The following is an 18,656-nucleotide window of genomic DNA, read 5'->3' as shown; positions in this document are numbered from 1 at the left end:
TTAGTACGATACAGAGAATATTAGCATATTAAAGAGTTGATTGATTCAACCCAACACATTTGTTTAGATTGATAAGTGATATACTTTTTTTCTCCCCAAAAAAATTAAATATATAATATTTTAAATCATATATATATATATATATTTATAATTTATTGAAAAACCAAATATTATCTCCTCCAAACCGTGTGGGGGCGTATATTGATTCGAAAGCCTTTCTCTCGTCTTCATTCTTTTGGATATATTGATTTGTGAGTTGAATCTAACAATGATCGACTTCAATTTCCACATTCTTAGGTCAAATCCACTGAATTGACTTGACCAGTTGGAGCTGTTCTCTGTTCATCATACCAGTAAAACTAACAGTCATCTGCATCGGTACGCGGCAACAATCACGAGGCACGCGCTGCACGAACCGTGAAAATTAAAGCATATCAAGAGCTCATTCAAAGCGACGATCACATATGTCACGTTGATTAATGAATTCACAATAAGATAGAGCGACATAAATCGATCACAGAAAAAATAATTGCCACAAATTAAAATTTGGAATCCAATTTAGGTTGAGAAGTTTAAAGGCCTTCCCATGGCATCAGTCGTCGAGCACGGGACAGTTGGCGGCGACGTTTTTGACCTTTTTACTATGTTGGGTCAAAGTCAACATCTCGTTTTCTCACCGGAAGATATACAAAGTTTAATTGACGCGTTGACCGTCGTACATGTCGGATGGCACATCACCCCTGAAATTTATTCGGGTTGGTTCGCCCCTGCTGCAAAGCAGACGTCGGACGGGGGAAGTGTAGGATCATCCGATCCGTCGATCCAGGAATGGACGGTTTAGATCCCGCGATATACCCGCGTTTCAATTAAGTGAATCATCCGAGACATCGCTTTTAAATGTCGCTCTCTTCCGCTCCACCCCGCTTCCTCTCCGTCGGCTACCGTAATCCCCGCCGGCCGCGTAATCCTGTGAGTTCTCCTCCTCAACCTCTCGCTGCTTTGTTAATTGGTCTCTCCTTCGTCCGAATCATGGTTGGATCGCCATTTTCGGTGCACTGATGCGTGAAATAGGGGTTATCGTCGGTTGGATGACGGAGAATAGGAATTTTCTGGTATGTGCCATTTTGATCGCTTGAATTTGGCCCGGTGTTGTCTCGTATGGTTTCTGTCGTTTAGTCATGAGTTGCGAGTGAAACCATATTGGTGGGAATTTGAGTAGTTTTTTCTTTCCTTGGTTGAATTTTGTCTTACATCTCTTTTTTGATAGTCTAGGTGGATGATGGTGTAGGTATTGAGGTTGGGATGCAGATTAAGGCTATCTTTTCCCTCTTGATCGTATTGCAAGCTTATTTGGGTGTTCGAATGGGCATATTACTGTAAATTGGAAACTTTTCGTGGAGAAATTGATGAGTAGTAGCGTTTGGGTGTTGGAAGAAAGTGACATTGATAAGCTAATCCGTAGTGGCCAAGTAGTTTTGAAGTGTACGTTATTACAATATGTTAATGCTTTGCTTTCTATGTCTTGGCGTGGGAAGTTTAAACAAGTTTTCCGCATGAAATTTGATGCTTTAGGAGATTTTATTGAATGAAAGTTTATAAGATTATTGCATCTGGACTTTTTTTTCTTGTTGAAGGGTAACGTCTTATACTGGGTTTCCATGCATGGCTGTTATGTTGGGGTGGTAAGTGCTATTGTTAAGGCTTTCTAATTTTGTCACTAACCATGTGATTGGTTGTCCCATACAATATTTAATGTATTTTGATGCCGTAATGTGTTACATGAAAACATTCACTGTACCTAAAAGATGTGTGAAAGAAGGAAAACAAAGTCAGAAGCAAGGACATTAAAGTATATAATATTAGAAGTGCTTATTTGGAGCCTGTTCTGAGTGGTCCAAAATTTTAATGACACTAGAAAAGGAATTGTTTTTTTATAAGGGAAAAGTGTTCTTTGATGTGTTGTGAATCATTAGTTATGGTCTCTTGCCACATGTTTTGATGGTTATGAAGTAAAAGCCTGGATCTCAATTTGATGAGTTATTGATGAATACTTATGCATTTGGTTTTCAAGAAAAGCTTTCCAAATTCCCTACATTTCTTTCATCCATAATTGCTGATTTGATGTTGAAAACAATCATAATAAAATTCTTGTGTACATACCTTTCTGTTGGAACTTTCTGATTCTCTCACATATTGATCAAGATTTAGAAATCTAGATCAGGATGGAGGTTGGAATTCATATTAGAAATCGAGATCAGGATTAAAATGATCTGGATGTTCAGAATTTTTATGTTCAAACGCTAATCCTACTACCATAGATTGGACACTGATATGTGCAGCCCGGTAGCTGGATTCAATGACTGTGTATAATTAGCTAGTAGATTCTTTTACAATTCCATTTTTGCTGAATTCCATCTACTAGAGTTTGAATCCTCTGTGGACTCTGTTTGAATGAGATAAGGTATAACCAAATTAGGAATATTAAAGAACCTGCCACTGTATTAGGTAGTGGGTTCTTAATGACTATGTATAAACTCGCTAGCAGAATATTTTACAGCCCTATTTTTGCTGAAGAACCTTGTATACTAGATCTTGATAACTTTATGGAATCCGGTTAAATCAGAGACTTTTTTTACCAAACTAGGAAAATAAAGAACCTGATGCTAATGTATATGGTCTGAATTGACTACTTTGGTTTTTAATTATGCCCCCATTTGAACTTTGTTAGGAACTTTTCTGGGAGGATCATAGGGAGATGAGTTCAGGTGGAAGTGACTTTGGGATGTGTCAATTTGATTTCCAACAAAGATGGATCTGTTATACAATACGAACATGTTAGTGATTAACATAGCCAAAGTCTAGAAAAACTATAGTTGCTGTGGAGATTTTTTTTCCCCTAGGACCAACTTCTTTTTAATTAATATGGAATATGAGGAAAGTCGAGAAATGATTTTTGAATCTTCTCTATTTTAGAAATAAGACTCGCTAAGCTTGGCTGACCTAGACTTAATCATGACTCAGGCTGGAATCGATTAAGTTAGGACTCGATTAGTTAGTCTATATTATAACCTAAATTCATTTTAACCTGACTGATGTTCTACATAAACACATTGATAGCCTGTAATTATTGAAGTTACATTTTGAGATTCAGATACACTGCATGTTTGCCAGCTTAAACATTTTGGGTTGTCCTTTGGTGTTTTATCCCCAAGATCATTTTTTCACCATTTCATATCTTTGTAGACCTTTATCCTCAACTTTTTTTTTTTCTTTCTGTTTTTTATTATCTTCTGGCAGTGATTTGCACATCCATTTTGGTAGATTGCAGATGTTATAGGTTTTTATTGCTCGATCCCAATTCATATGCATGTTTGGAAAAACCTTTTTCATTTTCCCAATCTAGGCTCTGTGATTTGGTAGGTCCTTTTTTGCTTACCATAAATCGGTACCAGACTTCCAAGTACTTTGGAGTTTTTCATGAGCCAGTAAAATTAGTTGCTGCAGAATAAACAAATGTTTTGGTGAACATTTAAACCTTTTGTTTTCTGGTGCAGTCACTATTTCTATTACCAATGGACTAAAAAAAAACTTTTGATCAGGTCGTTCTTTTGAATAATCCAAGTAAGAGTATGAGTCACTGTTTATGAAGATGCCTGTGACATTGACCTTGTGCAGTCCTATCACCTATGCAGATTTAGGTTCATAAAATAAATAAATAAAAAACACTGATATACATAACTCATCAGCTTAACCTAGCTAGCAGGTTTTTGGGTATCCAATATGGTGTTGTTGTTATGTTCCAACTTAATTCTTTATTCTTGAAGAAATAGACCCCAGGTTTTACAAACTACAAAGTAACATCTCTTGGAGAAACAGGAATTGGTAAGCAGTCTGCAATCATCAGTTACTGCATTAGAATCCCGGTTTCACAAAGTGAAAGAGCAACCTTCAGAAAAGCATAAATTTGAGAGCCTTCTGCAATATCATTCGTCTATTCGAATTTTTAGGTGGTAGTATGGTTGCTTATTCTTTACTGACGACCCTCCCTAGGCTCCGCATTGGTGGGAGCCCCATTCACTGAGCCATCCTTTTTATATTATTGTTGTTTCTTTTATCAGACAATTTCCTGCTTGTATATTTGGTGGTGTCCATGCATATTATTAGTTTAATTCTGTAGCATTTTAGGAGCAGTTGCCAAGCATATATGATTTACTGCTTGATATGTAAGTATCTGTTTTCTGCTTTTGGTAGGGATTACTGCTATGGATGATATACTGTCATTTGCTGCACTCATTGATTCTGCAACCTCAAAGATACAACAGCTGCAGCATGCATTCGTGGAACTTGAGAGCCATAGTGCCATATCTTTGAACATGAAATGAAAAGAACTCGAAGAACATTTTCATGGACTTGAAAAGTATTTAAAGAAAAGGTTTGATAAATTGGAAGATGAGGAGAAGGAATATGTTACAAAGGTTGCAGAGGACCAAGAGATGTTGGAGAAGCAGGAGGCTTCTGTTGTGGCTAAGGAACTTGCATTACATGAATGATTGCAGGAAAAAAGAGATGCTGCCCTCTGTGCTTTGTTTGACAAATACAAAATCTATTCTCCAAAGCCCATTGCTGAGTGTGAGGGGGTCGGCAATGGCATGGCTAATGCTGCTTCAGAAGATAACTTTGATTTTACACCTGCCAAACCTGGATTGGAAATTGTGTATCCTGCAGAAAATGGCAATGCACACATGGAACATTCCTCAGAGCTGGTGAAACTATGTGAAGAAATGGATACAGAAGGGTTACATAAATTCATTTCAGATAATTGGAAAAACTTGAGCTCTATAGGTGAGGAAGTTTCAGTGGCTTAAAGAAGTGCAGCCAATCCTTTCAGCCTTGTTTTGGATTCCTTGAAGGGCCTCTATGCTGGAGAAATTCTGGGATCTGATGGAAAAAAAGATGGGAATCTTTTGGGCCTGCAAAGGTCTCGTCTCATGTTAATGGAATCTCTTGAACAACTGTTGGCAGATGTTGTACCAGTTTCACCTTTTGATTAGCAAATACTTACTGCTGGTGTTAAAGAGAAAGCAAAGGTGATAGCAAAAGGATGGAAACCAAAATTAGATGGAAACTGAAACTAGCAATGGGAAATCATTGGAAGCACATGCATTTCTTCATCTTTTGGCTAGTTTTGAGTTTTGACATTGTATCAGAATTTGATCAAGATGAAATCTGCAAACTTATTCCAGCTGTTACATGGCACTGTCAAACTGTTGACTTGTGTCGTGCACTTGGTTTGTCACATAAAATGCCAGGTTGGTCCTTTGTTAGTTTGGTCATATTAATGTGCATTCACATTTTTTAGGACTGATAATTCTTGTTTTTAAAAATGGCACCTTTTGTGTTGAATTTTCTATCCCTACTTCCCACATCCTTATACATTTTTCACATTTTCTTAGTGAGAAGCTCACCCTATACATAGACGTTGTGAAGACAATTAGTCTCATCATCCAATAGTTTAGATCTGACATACATTTTTCACATTTTCTTAGTGAGAAGCTCACCCTATACATAGACATTGTGAAGACAATTAGTCTCATCATCCAATAGTTTAGATCTGACATTTTCTTTACATGGGGCCATGACCTTCATCATGAAATATTCCCATTGAAGCAATCCTTTCGATTTCATCTATTCTATTCATGATATCCTTTAGGTTTGGAAACTTTGTGAGAATCACATTTTTTAATGTCATGGATATTCTAGGGTAGCCATGCATTGGGTTTGCCCAGTATCATATATTTGATGACTAAGTTGTTCTTTTCAGGCCTGTTTTGTTGCATGTGTTTGTCACCATCACTAAGTATCCAATCACCTTTGTGTTTATGTCTTGGTTATGTTTGGTACTAATTGATTCTTCAAGACTAAATGTGCCTTTCCATGATTCATAGGTTTGGTTAAAGTTCTTCTTAGTAGTGGGAGGTAAATTGAGGCTAGTAATCTCACTTATGCATTTAAATCTATGGAACAATTTCCACTGGTGCCTTTGCTTAAAGCATATATGAGGGAGGCAAGAAAGCTATCACAGGTCAAAGCTGGAAGCATGTCTCCTGGTGCACAGGTCTTCTTCCTTTGCTAGCTTGTTAATAATTCATCTTTTTACCTAGCCATGGTGGCATTCCTCAATCCTGCATTAGTGGGAGGCTCGTGTATTGGGCTACTATTTATCTTGTATTGAGTTACCCTAATACTGCCAATTAGCTCTATTTGAAGTCTTTTCAATTATGGAGTGAGGGGACCACTTTAAACATTTGGTGAATTTTGTAGCTGTGATGATGCAACTAAGATCTATGGAACTGTATATAATAGGCTTATTATTAGGTCAAATTTATACCATGATACTGTCTCGAGTTACTATTTCTGCCTAGGAATTCATGATGATATTCTTTTCGCATATGGTGCAAAATTTCTTGAAGATCTGATTTATTTTTTGTCAAGTAGTTGGATCAATCACTCTCGAACATTGTGCATTTATAAATTGTTCAAACCAGGGTTCGCAATTTTAGTTTGTACCGACATATTGACGGTACACCAGGGCATACCGAGCGATACGCCTAAAATAGCATAAAACCCTCCGAAAATATCTGAAAATAGAAAAAAAAAGTTAGGATAGAGTTTTTAAGTTAGAAATAAATATACATTTAATATAGTTATAACAAAACTAATGTAATTTAGGTATGAATAGTCTCACATATCTTTTTTGGGTTTGAGGGGAGCTTAAAAGAGTTTAAGAGAGTGAGAGTAAAATGAGTTTGAGAGAGTTTAAGAAAGTGTGAGAGTGAAATGAATTGAAAGAGGAGGGAGGAAAGGGTTTAAAAACCCTTTAGACTACCTCCAACAGTCAATTTGACAGTTTGAAACCTAATATAAGTCGGTAACGATCGAAATTTTGACCGTCTGGTATAGCCTTGTATCGCCCGATATAAGGTCAAAAATTTGGTATCACCCATACCGAGCAGTACACATTGAAATTAAAAACTTTGTTTCAAACTATGTTAGTTGGAAATGTTGCATTCACCATAGCCTTGAGCACATGCTTTAAATTTTAATCACTTGTATTTTTTCATTATTTAAGGTACTTATGCTGAGATATTTTGCATATGCAGCTAGATGAATTTATGTGAGAGGCCTGCAACATTTCTGTGTAGGGTACTTTCTAAATGTTTGTTGGCATTGGAACTTAATTTAGTAAATCCTTGTTTTTGTGAGACCTATATACATATATTTGTATCCTTGCAATGATTGCCCATGCTCTATGCATATATGCAATACTGGCACACACATCTTAGATGCCTGTACATGTGGTAGGCCCCCATTTTCATCCCACCCTCATGCTTGTGTTGGCATGGCAGTGTGCCTGACCTGGTCACATGTGTCAATTCTTCAGTTGGTAGGCATGTTGGATATGCCACAATAATTCTAGGGCAAGAATGTCTAAGGAGCAGATAAACATAGAGATATCTAAACTGATTTAATGAGGGAACAAACCGGGTTAGTTCATCCATGTATGTTTTAGACTACCCCCCAGATGAACCATATAGCCAAGAGAAACCATGAACCAGAATAGAAGAGCTTGCCCCACCCATGAGTAAATATTTCATAGTAGCCTCATTAGACCGTACATCTCTTGCATAAGGCTGTATTTCTAAAGCACATTTAAATACAAGTGTTAACAATGCCATGATCACAGGACTACATTTTTAGGTAGCTATAGCATAATAACTGTTGTTTCACAGTTTTCATCATTTGTCAGAAAATATTGGTAAAAATTAAGTTGAAAGCTTTAATTTTGTAGAAATATTTTTTTATGTCTATAATCAAAACATTATCCATGGTTTCATGTTTGATTAAATTAGTATTTTTCTTACAATAGGAAATCTGGAACTAAAGTGAACCTTCATGGTAATTGTTATCATATATCACATATGCTTTTAGATTACTCTTACGGTAATTATACTTTTCAGAAGATGGGATGTTAGAGAAAATGTTATGGTGGATTATTTATTGAGTTCTAACCTGTAGCTTATAAAAATTTCATTATGAAAGATTTTAGTTTTGCTATATGTGGCGATGTTTTATCAATATCTGTGTGCCGACAACTTTGGGTTAACCCAGATCTCCATCAATCGAAGTTGTCTTCATGGTAAAACACGAGTTAGTGGTACAGATGTAGGGTTTGCTTTGACATAATGAACTTCAATCTCTTTTTTGTGATTTCTGAACTCAATGATATAGGGCATATGTGGCCAGGATGGGTCCCTTTTGCTAGTTTGTGAAGAGGGAAAAGAAACCGTTTCGTTAAGAATATATTTGATTCAGCTAGCCATACTCTTGAATAGAGTGTATACTCTTAATTATCATCATGGCAGACTGTATCTGTATGGTGTGACATGAGATTACATATCTCTTTCTTTAGATTTAATTGAGCTGATTGAATCCTTGACCAAAAGAAACTCGTTTAAGGTATCTATCAGATACATCTCCCTGCTTGAATCCTCACTGGTCATTGTAAGGAGCCATTGTCGTTTTGGCATCAGGTTATCTGATATCGTCAGTTCAATTGAGTACGAACAGCAACTGGGTTCTTGCTTGGATATTATGTAAATTCATTAGTTTCAGGTATTGACTTAAGAAATTTATTGTAGCTATCTACATTTGAAGGAGTTGAGCATTCTTGTGGCCATCCATATTTGTCTAAATGGAAAACCTCAGGGAAACATGCATCATGGATACACTATGATCAGTAGGACCTATTGTTTTATCATGGACTGCAAAATCTTGTGTTTTACTAGATAACTTGTAACTCTTGCTTCTCCAATTTTGTTTTTCCTGTTATCTAACTTCACACTAAACTTTTGTATCACAACAAATGTATAAACTTTGTTGGCAACATTTCTACTGCAGAATGAAATGAATGAACTATCTGCTCTTTAAGTTGTCATCAAGTGCATCGAGGAGCAATACCCCATTGATCCACTGCAAAAGCATATTGTTCAGCTTGAGAAATCAAAAGCTGACAAGAAGAGGGCTGACAAAGCTGCAAAGCCACAATCCAAGAGAACCCATGCCGGTGGCTGCATCTACGTTCCTCGTATCACCAGCATGCCTGACAAAGCTTCTACCGAGCACACACTGAGAGATTTCCTTATCCATCTGACAGGCAGTATGTCTATGCTGCCGATTGTCATCATCCGACGACGACGGTCACGGGCTCTGCTACATACACTGCCAATCCTACACATACCAATTACCATGGAAATGGCTACCAGATACATTACCGGACTGCCTATTTACACTAATGGAATAGACTAAGTGATCATGATTTCTTCAACCTACTAGCTTGTGACCACCAGTCAGGTACAATACGTTGACCAACTACGGAGCCCGCCTTGCTCAGTGGAAACTTGTGCTTATCCCTTTGGCTGACATGTTTCATCTAATCCCTAACTTGATCTTTTGTTTTTGTCCATGGATGCAGCATCAAGGTGGCCAACATTGCTGTTTCTAGAATGCTGCAGTTTCTGTTCATGGATTATTGATTACCAGTGTTGTGGAGGTAGTGTTTTCTGTGACCTGAGTTTTAAATGGTTATTTCCAAAGAATTTTTAAGGCCTAATATTCATAACATTATTGGTTGCTATCGATTTTTGTTTTCGTCCGAGTTTCTTGAAATTATGGAAGAAGCATTTAAGTAGAACAATTAAATGCTAGTTTAGTGTTGTGGAGGTGATTTTTTTTCGTTATTGCAAAGAATTTTTCTAACCTAATATTCACAATCTTGAATGCTAGTTTAGTTATTTGAAATCGTAAACTCGATGAATCGTAATTAGTCATAACTTTACCAGAAGGATCATTCAATTACACTGAGATTTATACAAGTTTAGAGACCTTTCTTAATTTTTTGCAAGAAATTTTGGAAGCTTTGACAAACTAGAAAGTATAGTTTACGAATATTTGAACATTAACTTCCAACTCTCATGATCGAACCAAAGAACTCTAATACCTGTCATCTGACATAGACTTGCAAAAATCATGCTACAAAACCAAATTGGACTTAGGTAATTTGAAGAACTAAGCTTGTTAGCAACATCAAACTGCACATAGTTTTGAATTCTCAAAGATTGCAGACGTGCCTTCATCAGATTTACTTGGTCACGAGGTAAGAAAACATCATCCTTCTGCCACTTCGTTCGTTGAGGAGAGCTCTCTCTGCATGTGATATCTGATTCCAAGTTCTCATCCTCCACTGATGCAAGCCAGCACGCGATGGCTCCTCGCCCTGGAGAACCTGGTCGGCGGAGGTGGCGTTTCCATGAACGAGACATGTGAGAACTCCTGCAGCGAAGCGTACCTACGATGGTGGCCATGGCTGCGCCCTTGGTCGGAGCCCCAGAGCTTATCCGATGGGACGGGGATAGTCGTCGACGTGCGCTTGTCAATGTCAAGCTGAGCCATCTCAAGCGCTGCCTTGTGGGTCTCCGGCGGCGGTATCATGCACGTGCTGCCGTCGGAGCCCGACTCAGCGACGCCGAACGCTGCTGCTGCATCACCTGATGAGAGGCACCTGTAGTAACGCCTGCTCTTCTTTCTCTTGATGGTTCGGTAGATCAAAGGAAGCAGTCCCTCCATCCTTGCATGGAGAAGGGGAAGAGGGAAGAAGCCCTGTAGATGTTATCCTTGACCAAGGGAAGAAGAAGACATGCTCAGCAACAGCGGGTTTGAAACGAGAGGTGGGATATTTGTTGGGCTAATGACTGATTATTCATATAGTCAACTATCTTTAATATTTTGATGTTATATTTTAAAAGATTACATTGATATTCCTGAAATATTTATATTTATTTATGCTAATACCGTCAATTTTACTAATAAAAATATAAAAATAAAAAAATAAAAAAAAATAATTTTGGTGGTGATGAACGATGACGGTGGTGGCGGATGGTGATGTCGTTGGAGGTCATAAGTGGATATTATGGCTTTGCATATGTATTGGCGACTCTTTCGTCGCTCAGCAATCGTGTCGACGTCGTGTAAAGCGATGAAATGATCATCAATGCAGATGTCAAGTGGTGTTATCGGCAATTACGTCGACATTGACACATATGTAAAGCAGTGGCGCTTGGCATCTGCGTTAGTAGTCCTTTTATTGCTTGGTAATTATGTCAACGCTGATATAAATATAAAGTGACAAAAACATTACTCGGCAATTGCGTTGGCGTTAATACAAATACGACCCTCACTTTTTACTATCACTCTTCTCATTCACAATAGGCATTCCCAGCCCCCCGTTGTCCTTTCCCACTAACTAGAACGTTAAGATGATCTTTTACCTTTTGTTTTCGTGTTTTCGTTAATAAAACTGATAACGTTAGAATAAATAAATATAAATATTTTTTTTAATGTTTATAATTGGTGCAGTGGGTAATTAATTTCTATTTTTGTTTGAAAAGAAGAAATAGTGGGTTTGAAATGGTCCAAAGATTAGTAGGTGGATCGGATTGGATTTGCAGGTGGAGTCGTCAGTGAGAGTGGGTGGGTGGTCGCTTTTGAACATGTTTGGGTCAACATCTTCTGCTTATATTTACTTGTGGTTTTGCATTTTTAGGTTCTATTTCATATCTGTCCAAACAAGTAGAACCATAAATTTATCATTGTTCCATTGATAATTAGCTTGTTCATCATACAATTAACTCAGAAAAAAAAAGGGGAAGCAATGTTATACTGATTCAACATTCTACAAATAATTTGATCGAACATTTCCTTGTTTGAGAAAGAGATCATACTAAACTGTTCTTTCTATTATATTTCATATTTAGTCTCACGTTAATCGCAAAAAAACCAAAGTCACTCTTTTTCATAATTTCTACTGGTTGTGGTGATTGTCAGATGTCTGCCACCATGACAATTACTGATTTAATTTGGATGATGCTTGTTGATTCAGTGGTCTAAGGAACTACTTTTGTTTCTAGGATTTATATGTCAACTAATCCATTTGGAAGAACAATGTGACATTATTCTATGATGTGCATCCTTAAGGGTCCAAGCCCTCCTACTTCATATGACAATTATGTATAACTACCACAACTCTTTTCCCAAAGGAAAACAAAGAAAAAAAAAGCTAGAATTAGTCAATCATTGGATTAGTTCAACTACAAGGATGGAGACAGTAGTTGACAAACACAACATCCAATTGACTTTTTCCCTACATGCTTTTTTGACTTGTTCTAAGCAACAGTTGGATCCTCCCTCCATTCACAAATCTTAATTAGCTATAAACTTGTTTAGAGACCCCATAAGCTATTTCTAATCAAAAGATCTATAAATAATAGTAAGATTATTGTTTGATTGAGTTCTTTTTATTTACCTTTTCCCTTCGAAGATGCTTACGGTAAAACTTTTAAGTCCAAAAAAAAGACATGAGAGTTAAGTCATCACAATTCTGCAAATAATATAGGATATATTTGGTCACAATTTGCAAAGAAACAGTCTGATCTAAAAAAGCACGAGAATTCACTCAGCATTCAAATCTTCCATGACTTCACTCAACATGGTAAATAACTCAATGCTGTGACCATACAAGATAGAATATAGTGTCATTATGATGCAGTCAACAATCTAGTTTAAACTTACTGGATATGGCTATCATGATGACTAGATATGGAGATATTCCAGTTTGAATGTGTCTTTAACTTTTCACAACACTGACCCAAAGATCTAATGAAAATGGGACCATCATTAAATACTTGAACAGACTCAACAGGAGAGAAACCATCCATTAATGAAATCTAGTGAAAGATCTGCAAGTTTTACCACCATAAAGCACTCTTCTAAGCTCTAACAATGGCTTTTAGCATGTTTAAATCATTTGAATATAGCTCAAACATCAGCAGGCTTCATGAACATTTTGTAAGATAGGCTAATGTTCAATGTAATCAAAACTTCTGACAAAATGAAGTACCAAGGATGATATTTTTTAATAAGCTTGCTCAGATTATTAAATCAGCTCGATCGGTTCTTAATCATGCAATTCTTCAAATAGTTTCTCAGAAACAGAACATTTGGGTGGTTTGTGAACCAGTAGGAATTATAGCACTCTTCCTCACTCTTACAAAAAGTATGCATCATCACTAAACACCCCCTTACTCCATATGGCTCTCAATTATTCTCAACAACAAGAAGAGCTTTTGTATGTTGATTAGGCTTTGGCCTTTGAATAGAAGGTGAGGTAATACCAAGCTGCAAAGGCGATGCCAAGGACCAGCAGTGGAAGGAGGTAGTCCGTGAAGCTGTAGGAAGGGGGTGGCTGCTCCTGCTTCGAAAGCCAGTGTCTGCTGGTTGGTTTGATGTTGGAAGCATAACCCTCGACAGTGCCGATCACATAGCTCTCCATCATGCTAGCGGCAGTGGAGCTGTGACCCACATCATCAAATGCTTGGGTAGCATCTCCAGAAGCTTTGGATCAATATGAAGAGTCAAAGCATATTCCACATCAAAGAAGCAAACAATTCAAGAACACCATGACAAAATTTTCCAATCAAATGTCTATCATATACAAATATATCGACATGGTTTCATTGATTAACAGTTACTTTTACTATGTTGGACATGTGGGTGTATTTCTTATCTAATTCAATCTTGAAAAGGCTATTAGGGGGTCTATGCTGCATACTACATGGTAGCCAAACTTTCATCCTGAGAAGGAAGAAATGACCTTAGAATGTATCAGAAGTTGAGATTTGCTTCTCAATCCTCTTAAAATCAGAGACTTCAGAAGCATCATGACCAAGTAGACAGCGCTCGAATTGAGATAATATTTGATGAGCCTACCTCTCAGGATGCTTGGGTGCAAGGAGTAAATGGCACTGATCTGTTTTGGGTTTGGGCACACTGGCCATGGCTTTTCTATAGTAATGTAGCCAGGGATCAAAGTCACACCATCGGCAGGTCGCAATTCTTTCAAGTGTTGAGTAAGAGAACCCACCACTGATCTGTTTTGGGTTTGGGCACACTGGCCATGGCTTTTCTATAGTAATGTAGCCGGAGATCAAAGTCACACCGTCGGCAGGTGAAGCGACGGGAGGCAGGGGCAAAGACTTCAGACACAACAGCTGCTCTCACCAAATTTTCAGAAGATAGACAGTTTTACAGGCCATAGATCATGATTAAGAGGTGATTTAAGGGCCATAATAGCTCTATTCCTACACAACCACAGTCCATTCAGATCAGGTTTTCTCTGGTAATCACTGTAACATGGTAGCTGTTGCTCAATGAAGCTTCTCTTTCCTTCCAAATAAAAAATGTGACTCATGATAGATATAAAACATCAATTGTTTCTACTCAAGATCCCGGCATTACTTGTTCATTTCCAGATCTACAGTTCTTTCAATTGGCAAGACCGCCTCCTAATAAAAAGACAGGATATATCAATGGGTACCAGATTGAAGAAAAAAGAATACCAGGCAGTTTTCCCTATCAAACTGCAAGCTGCAACAACACTGCATATCAAAGCTAAGTAGCAGGGGAAAACATGAGTCTGCTAGCAAGAGTGAAGAGATCTTCTAATTAGAGTATGAACACAAAAAGATCAATAGAAGAAACTATAAATAAGAAGAACATTAAAGAGAAAAAGAAAAATGGGGATATGGAGCAATAGAAGCACCTGATGCATGAAGGATAACATCCTCCCCTCCAGGATGATCCTCCAAGAAGGTGGTCACATCATAAACCTGGGTCAGAATGAAATCGAAGCACAAAAGCATGCATAACCATAAGAAACAAAAGAAACAGAAATGCTTGATCCTCCAAAACGAGCAGCCAAAAGTTCATATGAGGTAGAGAAGAAAACAGTAGAAGTTTTGCACCTTGCCATGGATGGACAACCAGCAGTCTTTCTTAGTGGTGTGGAGTGAGATCTCAGAGGGGGAGTAGGTCTGGAAGGCCTGCATGCTAGATCTGGAAGCTCAGAAGAAAGAGGCAGGAGGCTTTGTGAGAGGAGAAGAAACACTATTTGACTTTGGCTTGGAGTGGTGGTGGTGGATACAAAGAGATTTTTAGCCAAAATAATTGCTACCAGACAGACACAAGAGAAAGAGAGAGAGAGAGAGAGAGAGAGAGAGAGGATGTCATGGTCAGGTTTGGTTCTCTTGGTTTCCCTCTTCAGATATGGGAAATCTAGAGATGGATCCTCCGCAGCAATTGTTGCAAAGTTGATGTTGCATCCCAATGAGTTCACAGGAGGAGCTGCTGACAGACATGTGTCAGCACTTGTTTATGATCTTACATGGTTACAATGATGAGATCTTTTCTTGCAGTTGATGGCTTGCAAACATTTTTGTTGGGTGTCCATACGATCGACCAAAAGCTTCTCTTTGGTGTTTGTAGATTTCTACCAAATAGTACTCCATTTCAGGTTATGTCTTTCTCACCCTTTACCTTTTCAACAAAGCATAGTTTTGGTTATCAAGTCTCTTTTACTTGAGACACACTTTTGTATCAAAGGGTAGCACTCCATTGCAAGTGACTTCTCATCACCTTTTCAACCTTCTTAATAACCTGTGCAATCTTCACCTTTTACTTTATTTATTGGAATAAACACAAGCTTGGTGATCTTGAGGATTCTTTAGCTCGTATTCAACATAATATTTCTGTGTTAGAATCCAAAAATTATTTGGGAGGATGATTATTATTATGCCTTGGTTCCTAATAAAGCTTAGGCTCTTATTAGACAAATAAATGTCAAATGATAAACTAAATCAAAAGCCAAATGGATCAGTGAGTGTGACCTCAATACCAAATACTACCATCATGTCACTCATCTTTGGATTAATGATAATTATGTTCAAGATCATATAATCTTATCACTTATGAGTTCATTACTTTGGAACTCTTCACAACCAATCATGTCACCCCCTTGTCTTGGCCTATTCCTATTGGTTGATTGAGGTATCTATATTGGAGAGAGTAATCAACTCATTTCACAATCAAAGAGATCTTTTTGAAGATGTTTATTCTCATGGTCTTGGTAAGAGTCTTGGGCCATTCATGTTATAAGCTATTAACTCTTTTCTCAATCTAAAAGTTTTCATGTTATAAGCTTTTAACTCTTTTCACAATCTTAAAGTTTTCATGTTATAAGCTTTTTAACTCTTTTCGCAATATTAAAGTTTTCATGTTATAAGCTTTTAACTCTTTTCATAGTCTTAAAGTTTTCATGTTATAAGCTTGTAACTCTTTTCACAATCTTAAAGTTTTCATGTTATAAGCTTTTAACTCTTTTCACAATCTTAAAGTTTTCATGTTATAGGCTTTTAACTCTTTTCACAATCTTAAAGTTTTCATGTTATAGGCTTTTAACTCTTTTCACAATCTTAAAGTTTTCATGTTATAAGCTTTTAACTCTTTTCACAATCTTAAAGTTTTCATGTTATAAACTTTTAACTCTTTTCATAGTCTTAAAGTTTTCATGTTATAAGCTTTTAACTCTTTTCACAATCTTAAAGTTTTCATGTTATAAGCTTTTAACTCTTTTCACAGTCTTAAAGTTTTCATGTTATAAGTTTTTAACTCTTTTCACAGTCTTAAAGTTTTCATGTTATAAGCTTTTAACTCTTTTCACAATACTAAAGTTTTCATGTTATAAGCTTTTAACTCTTTTCAGAATATTAAAGTTTTCATGTTATGAGCTTTTTAACTCTTTTCACAATCTTAAAGTTTTCATGTTATAAGCTTTTTAACTCTTTTCACAATCTTAAAATTTTCATGTTATAAGATTTTAACTCTTTTCACAATCTTGCTAGTCTCCAATAAAAATTCTATTAAGGTTTAAGGATTTCAGGCCAATTTCTTTTAGCAATGTAAACCAACTAATGTGTTAGCTAATTGCATAAAATATTTTATGCCTTGTCTTATTTCTAAGGAACAATCTACTTTTTATTTTAGGATATAATATTCATGATAATATTTTAGTTATGCAAGAAATTATATACTTTTTATTTGATTCTAAATGTAAAAAATCCTCATGTTTTCATAAAGATCGACATTGAAAAAGCTTTTGATAAAATTTCTTAGGCTTCTATTTTATTTTATTGACATCGAATGTATTCATGAATTGAATTGACAAATCTATTGTCTATCCTATTTTTTTTCCTACCTTATTAATGGTATATCATCTGTTGTTATCTTATCTTTTTTATTTTGGTCACTCAATTACTTACTTTTATCTTGAAAAATGAATGTGCTTAGAATCACATTACACCATTTTGTTCTAAACATGCTTTTTAGACTTTTATCAATTTTGTTTTATGCTTTCGAGCTAATTGTAAGTCTTCTAATTTCTAATTTGAAAGTTAATCTTCAAAAGTCTAAAAATTTTTTTTTCCCGAAACAACTTGTCAAGATACTAAAAGAGATATTTATAATTTTTTTAGTATCGAGGAAGATAAATTTCTTTTCGACGGATCCTTCATTGCTCCTCGTCGGATTCTTAATCGGGTACTTAAGCATTCTACTCAAAATATTAAAAATAGATTAAGCTCTTGGAAAGCTAACTTCTAAGCATTCTAATCAATTACTCTTGTGAACTCTGTGCTCAATTTGCTTCCTTTGCATACTTTGGAAGTGCTTGTTGGATGTTTGGTTCGATTCTTGAAGCTAACTTTTAGCATAAAGCTGACCACTCTCATGGTCTTCATATTTCATCTCGGGAGGTGATTTCTGCCCCCCAAAAGCTATAGGTGGTTTGGGTGTACACAAAACTTTATTTAACCAAATTTGCTTTACATGCTAAACGTATTTTATATGTTTTAGTGATGTTGATTCTATTTGGGATAGTATAGTCAAGGCTAAGTATGGTCACATTGATCATTGGAATTTATCTATCTATGCATGGTGATAGGGGTAAAAACAAATAGGACAGGACACACCGGATTTTACGTAACACCACCCGACGTCAGCCACCCCCGGACGGCACACTGCCCCAGGGGGGGCGAGCATTAATGCCGACATAACGTGCACCCTCGCTTACCGTACCCAGACGACCTCATCATCTGACCCCGCACGACCGGACGAGGCAGGGGAAGGCGTCAACCAAGGCTCGCCATACCTTGCGGCGACTGGACCTTCCACGCAACGCCCACGACGACAACAGACGCAGTCAAGTGCACGGCCCTGTCCCGACAGGATGGCGCATCAGGTAACGTCGAGCTCACCTATAAATACCCTTGGGCTCCAAGCGAGCAAGGGAAGCACACAAAGGCACGATTCCACTCTAAACTCCTCTCCTCATCACTAACTTGATCGTTGGAGGGGTCGGGCCGAATCGCCGACCCGACCTGTGCGCAGGTACACAGTCGAAACCGATCCGACCTGACGGCGCGAAGCATCCCAGGGTGATTCCCTGTAAACGACTGCCTCAAGATCCCGAGAGGAGCCCCGCCTGATCCTGACCGTTCGAACCCCTAGACCAGCCGTGTCGCCCCCAAGATGACGGCTAAAAAAGTTACTTACCGTAACACATGGCAAACACAATTGGACTTAGAGGCTTTTTCTTAAGGCTTTGGAATGGAAAAACTTAGACCTGATTTTATGAAATTTATTAATTCTAA

At 37.3% G+C, this 18,656-nt stretch overlaps 1 protein-coding gene and 1 pseudogene across 1 annotated transcript; one reads left to right on the top strand and one right to left on the bottom strand.

Annotated features, from left to right (window-relative positions):
• Nucleotides 1–4,253: 4,253 nt before the first annotated feature.
• On the top strand, nucleotides 4,254–10,876 carry LOC103989336 (FRIGIDA-like protein 3; annotated as a pseudogene).
• A 2,169-nt stretch (nucleotides 10,877–13,045) lies between these two features.
• On the bottom strand, nucleotides 13,046–15,160 carry LOC135676985 (uncharacterized). The gene is made up of 3 exons (XM_065188775.1): nucleotides 14,916–15,160; nucleotides 14,714–14,780; nucleotides 13,046–13,506 (listed from the first exon to the last, which is right to left on the bottom strand). Exons 1-3 carry the CDS (start codon nucleotides 14,997–14,999, stop codon nucleotides 13,250–13,252), a joined length of 408 nt encoding a protein of 135 aa, XP_065044847.1. The 5' UTR covers nucleotides 15,000–15,160; the 3' UTR covers nucleotides 13,046–13,249.
• Nucleotides 15,161–18,656: the final 3,496 nt, after the last annotated feature.

This window comes from Musa acuminata, chromosome BXJ1-6 (assembly GCF_036884655.1).
Source record: "Musa acuminata AAA Group cultivar baxijiao chromosome BXJ1-6, Cavendish_Baxijiao_AAA, whole genome shotgun sequence".
NCBI classification, from domain to species: Eukaryota; Viridiplantae; Streptophyta; class Magnoliopsida; order Zingiberales; family Musaceae; genus Musa; species Musa acuminata.
Note: the sequence above shows the minus strand (reverse complement) of the source record. Positions and strands in the feature narration are given on the sequence as shown.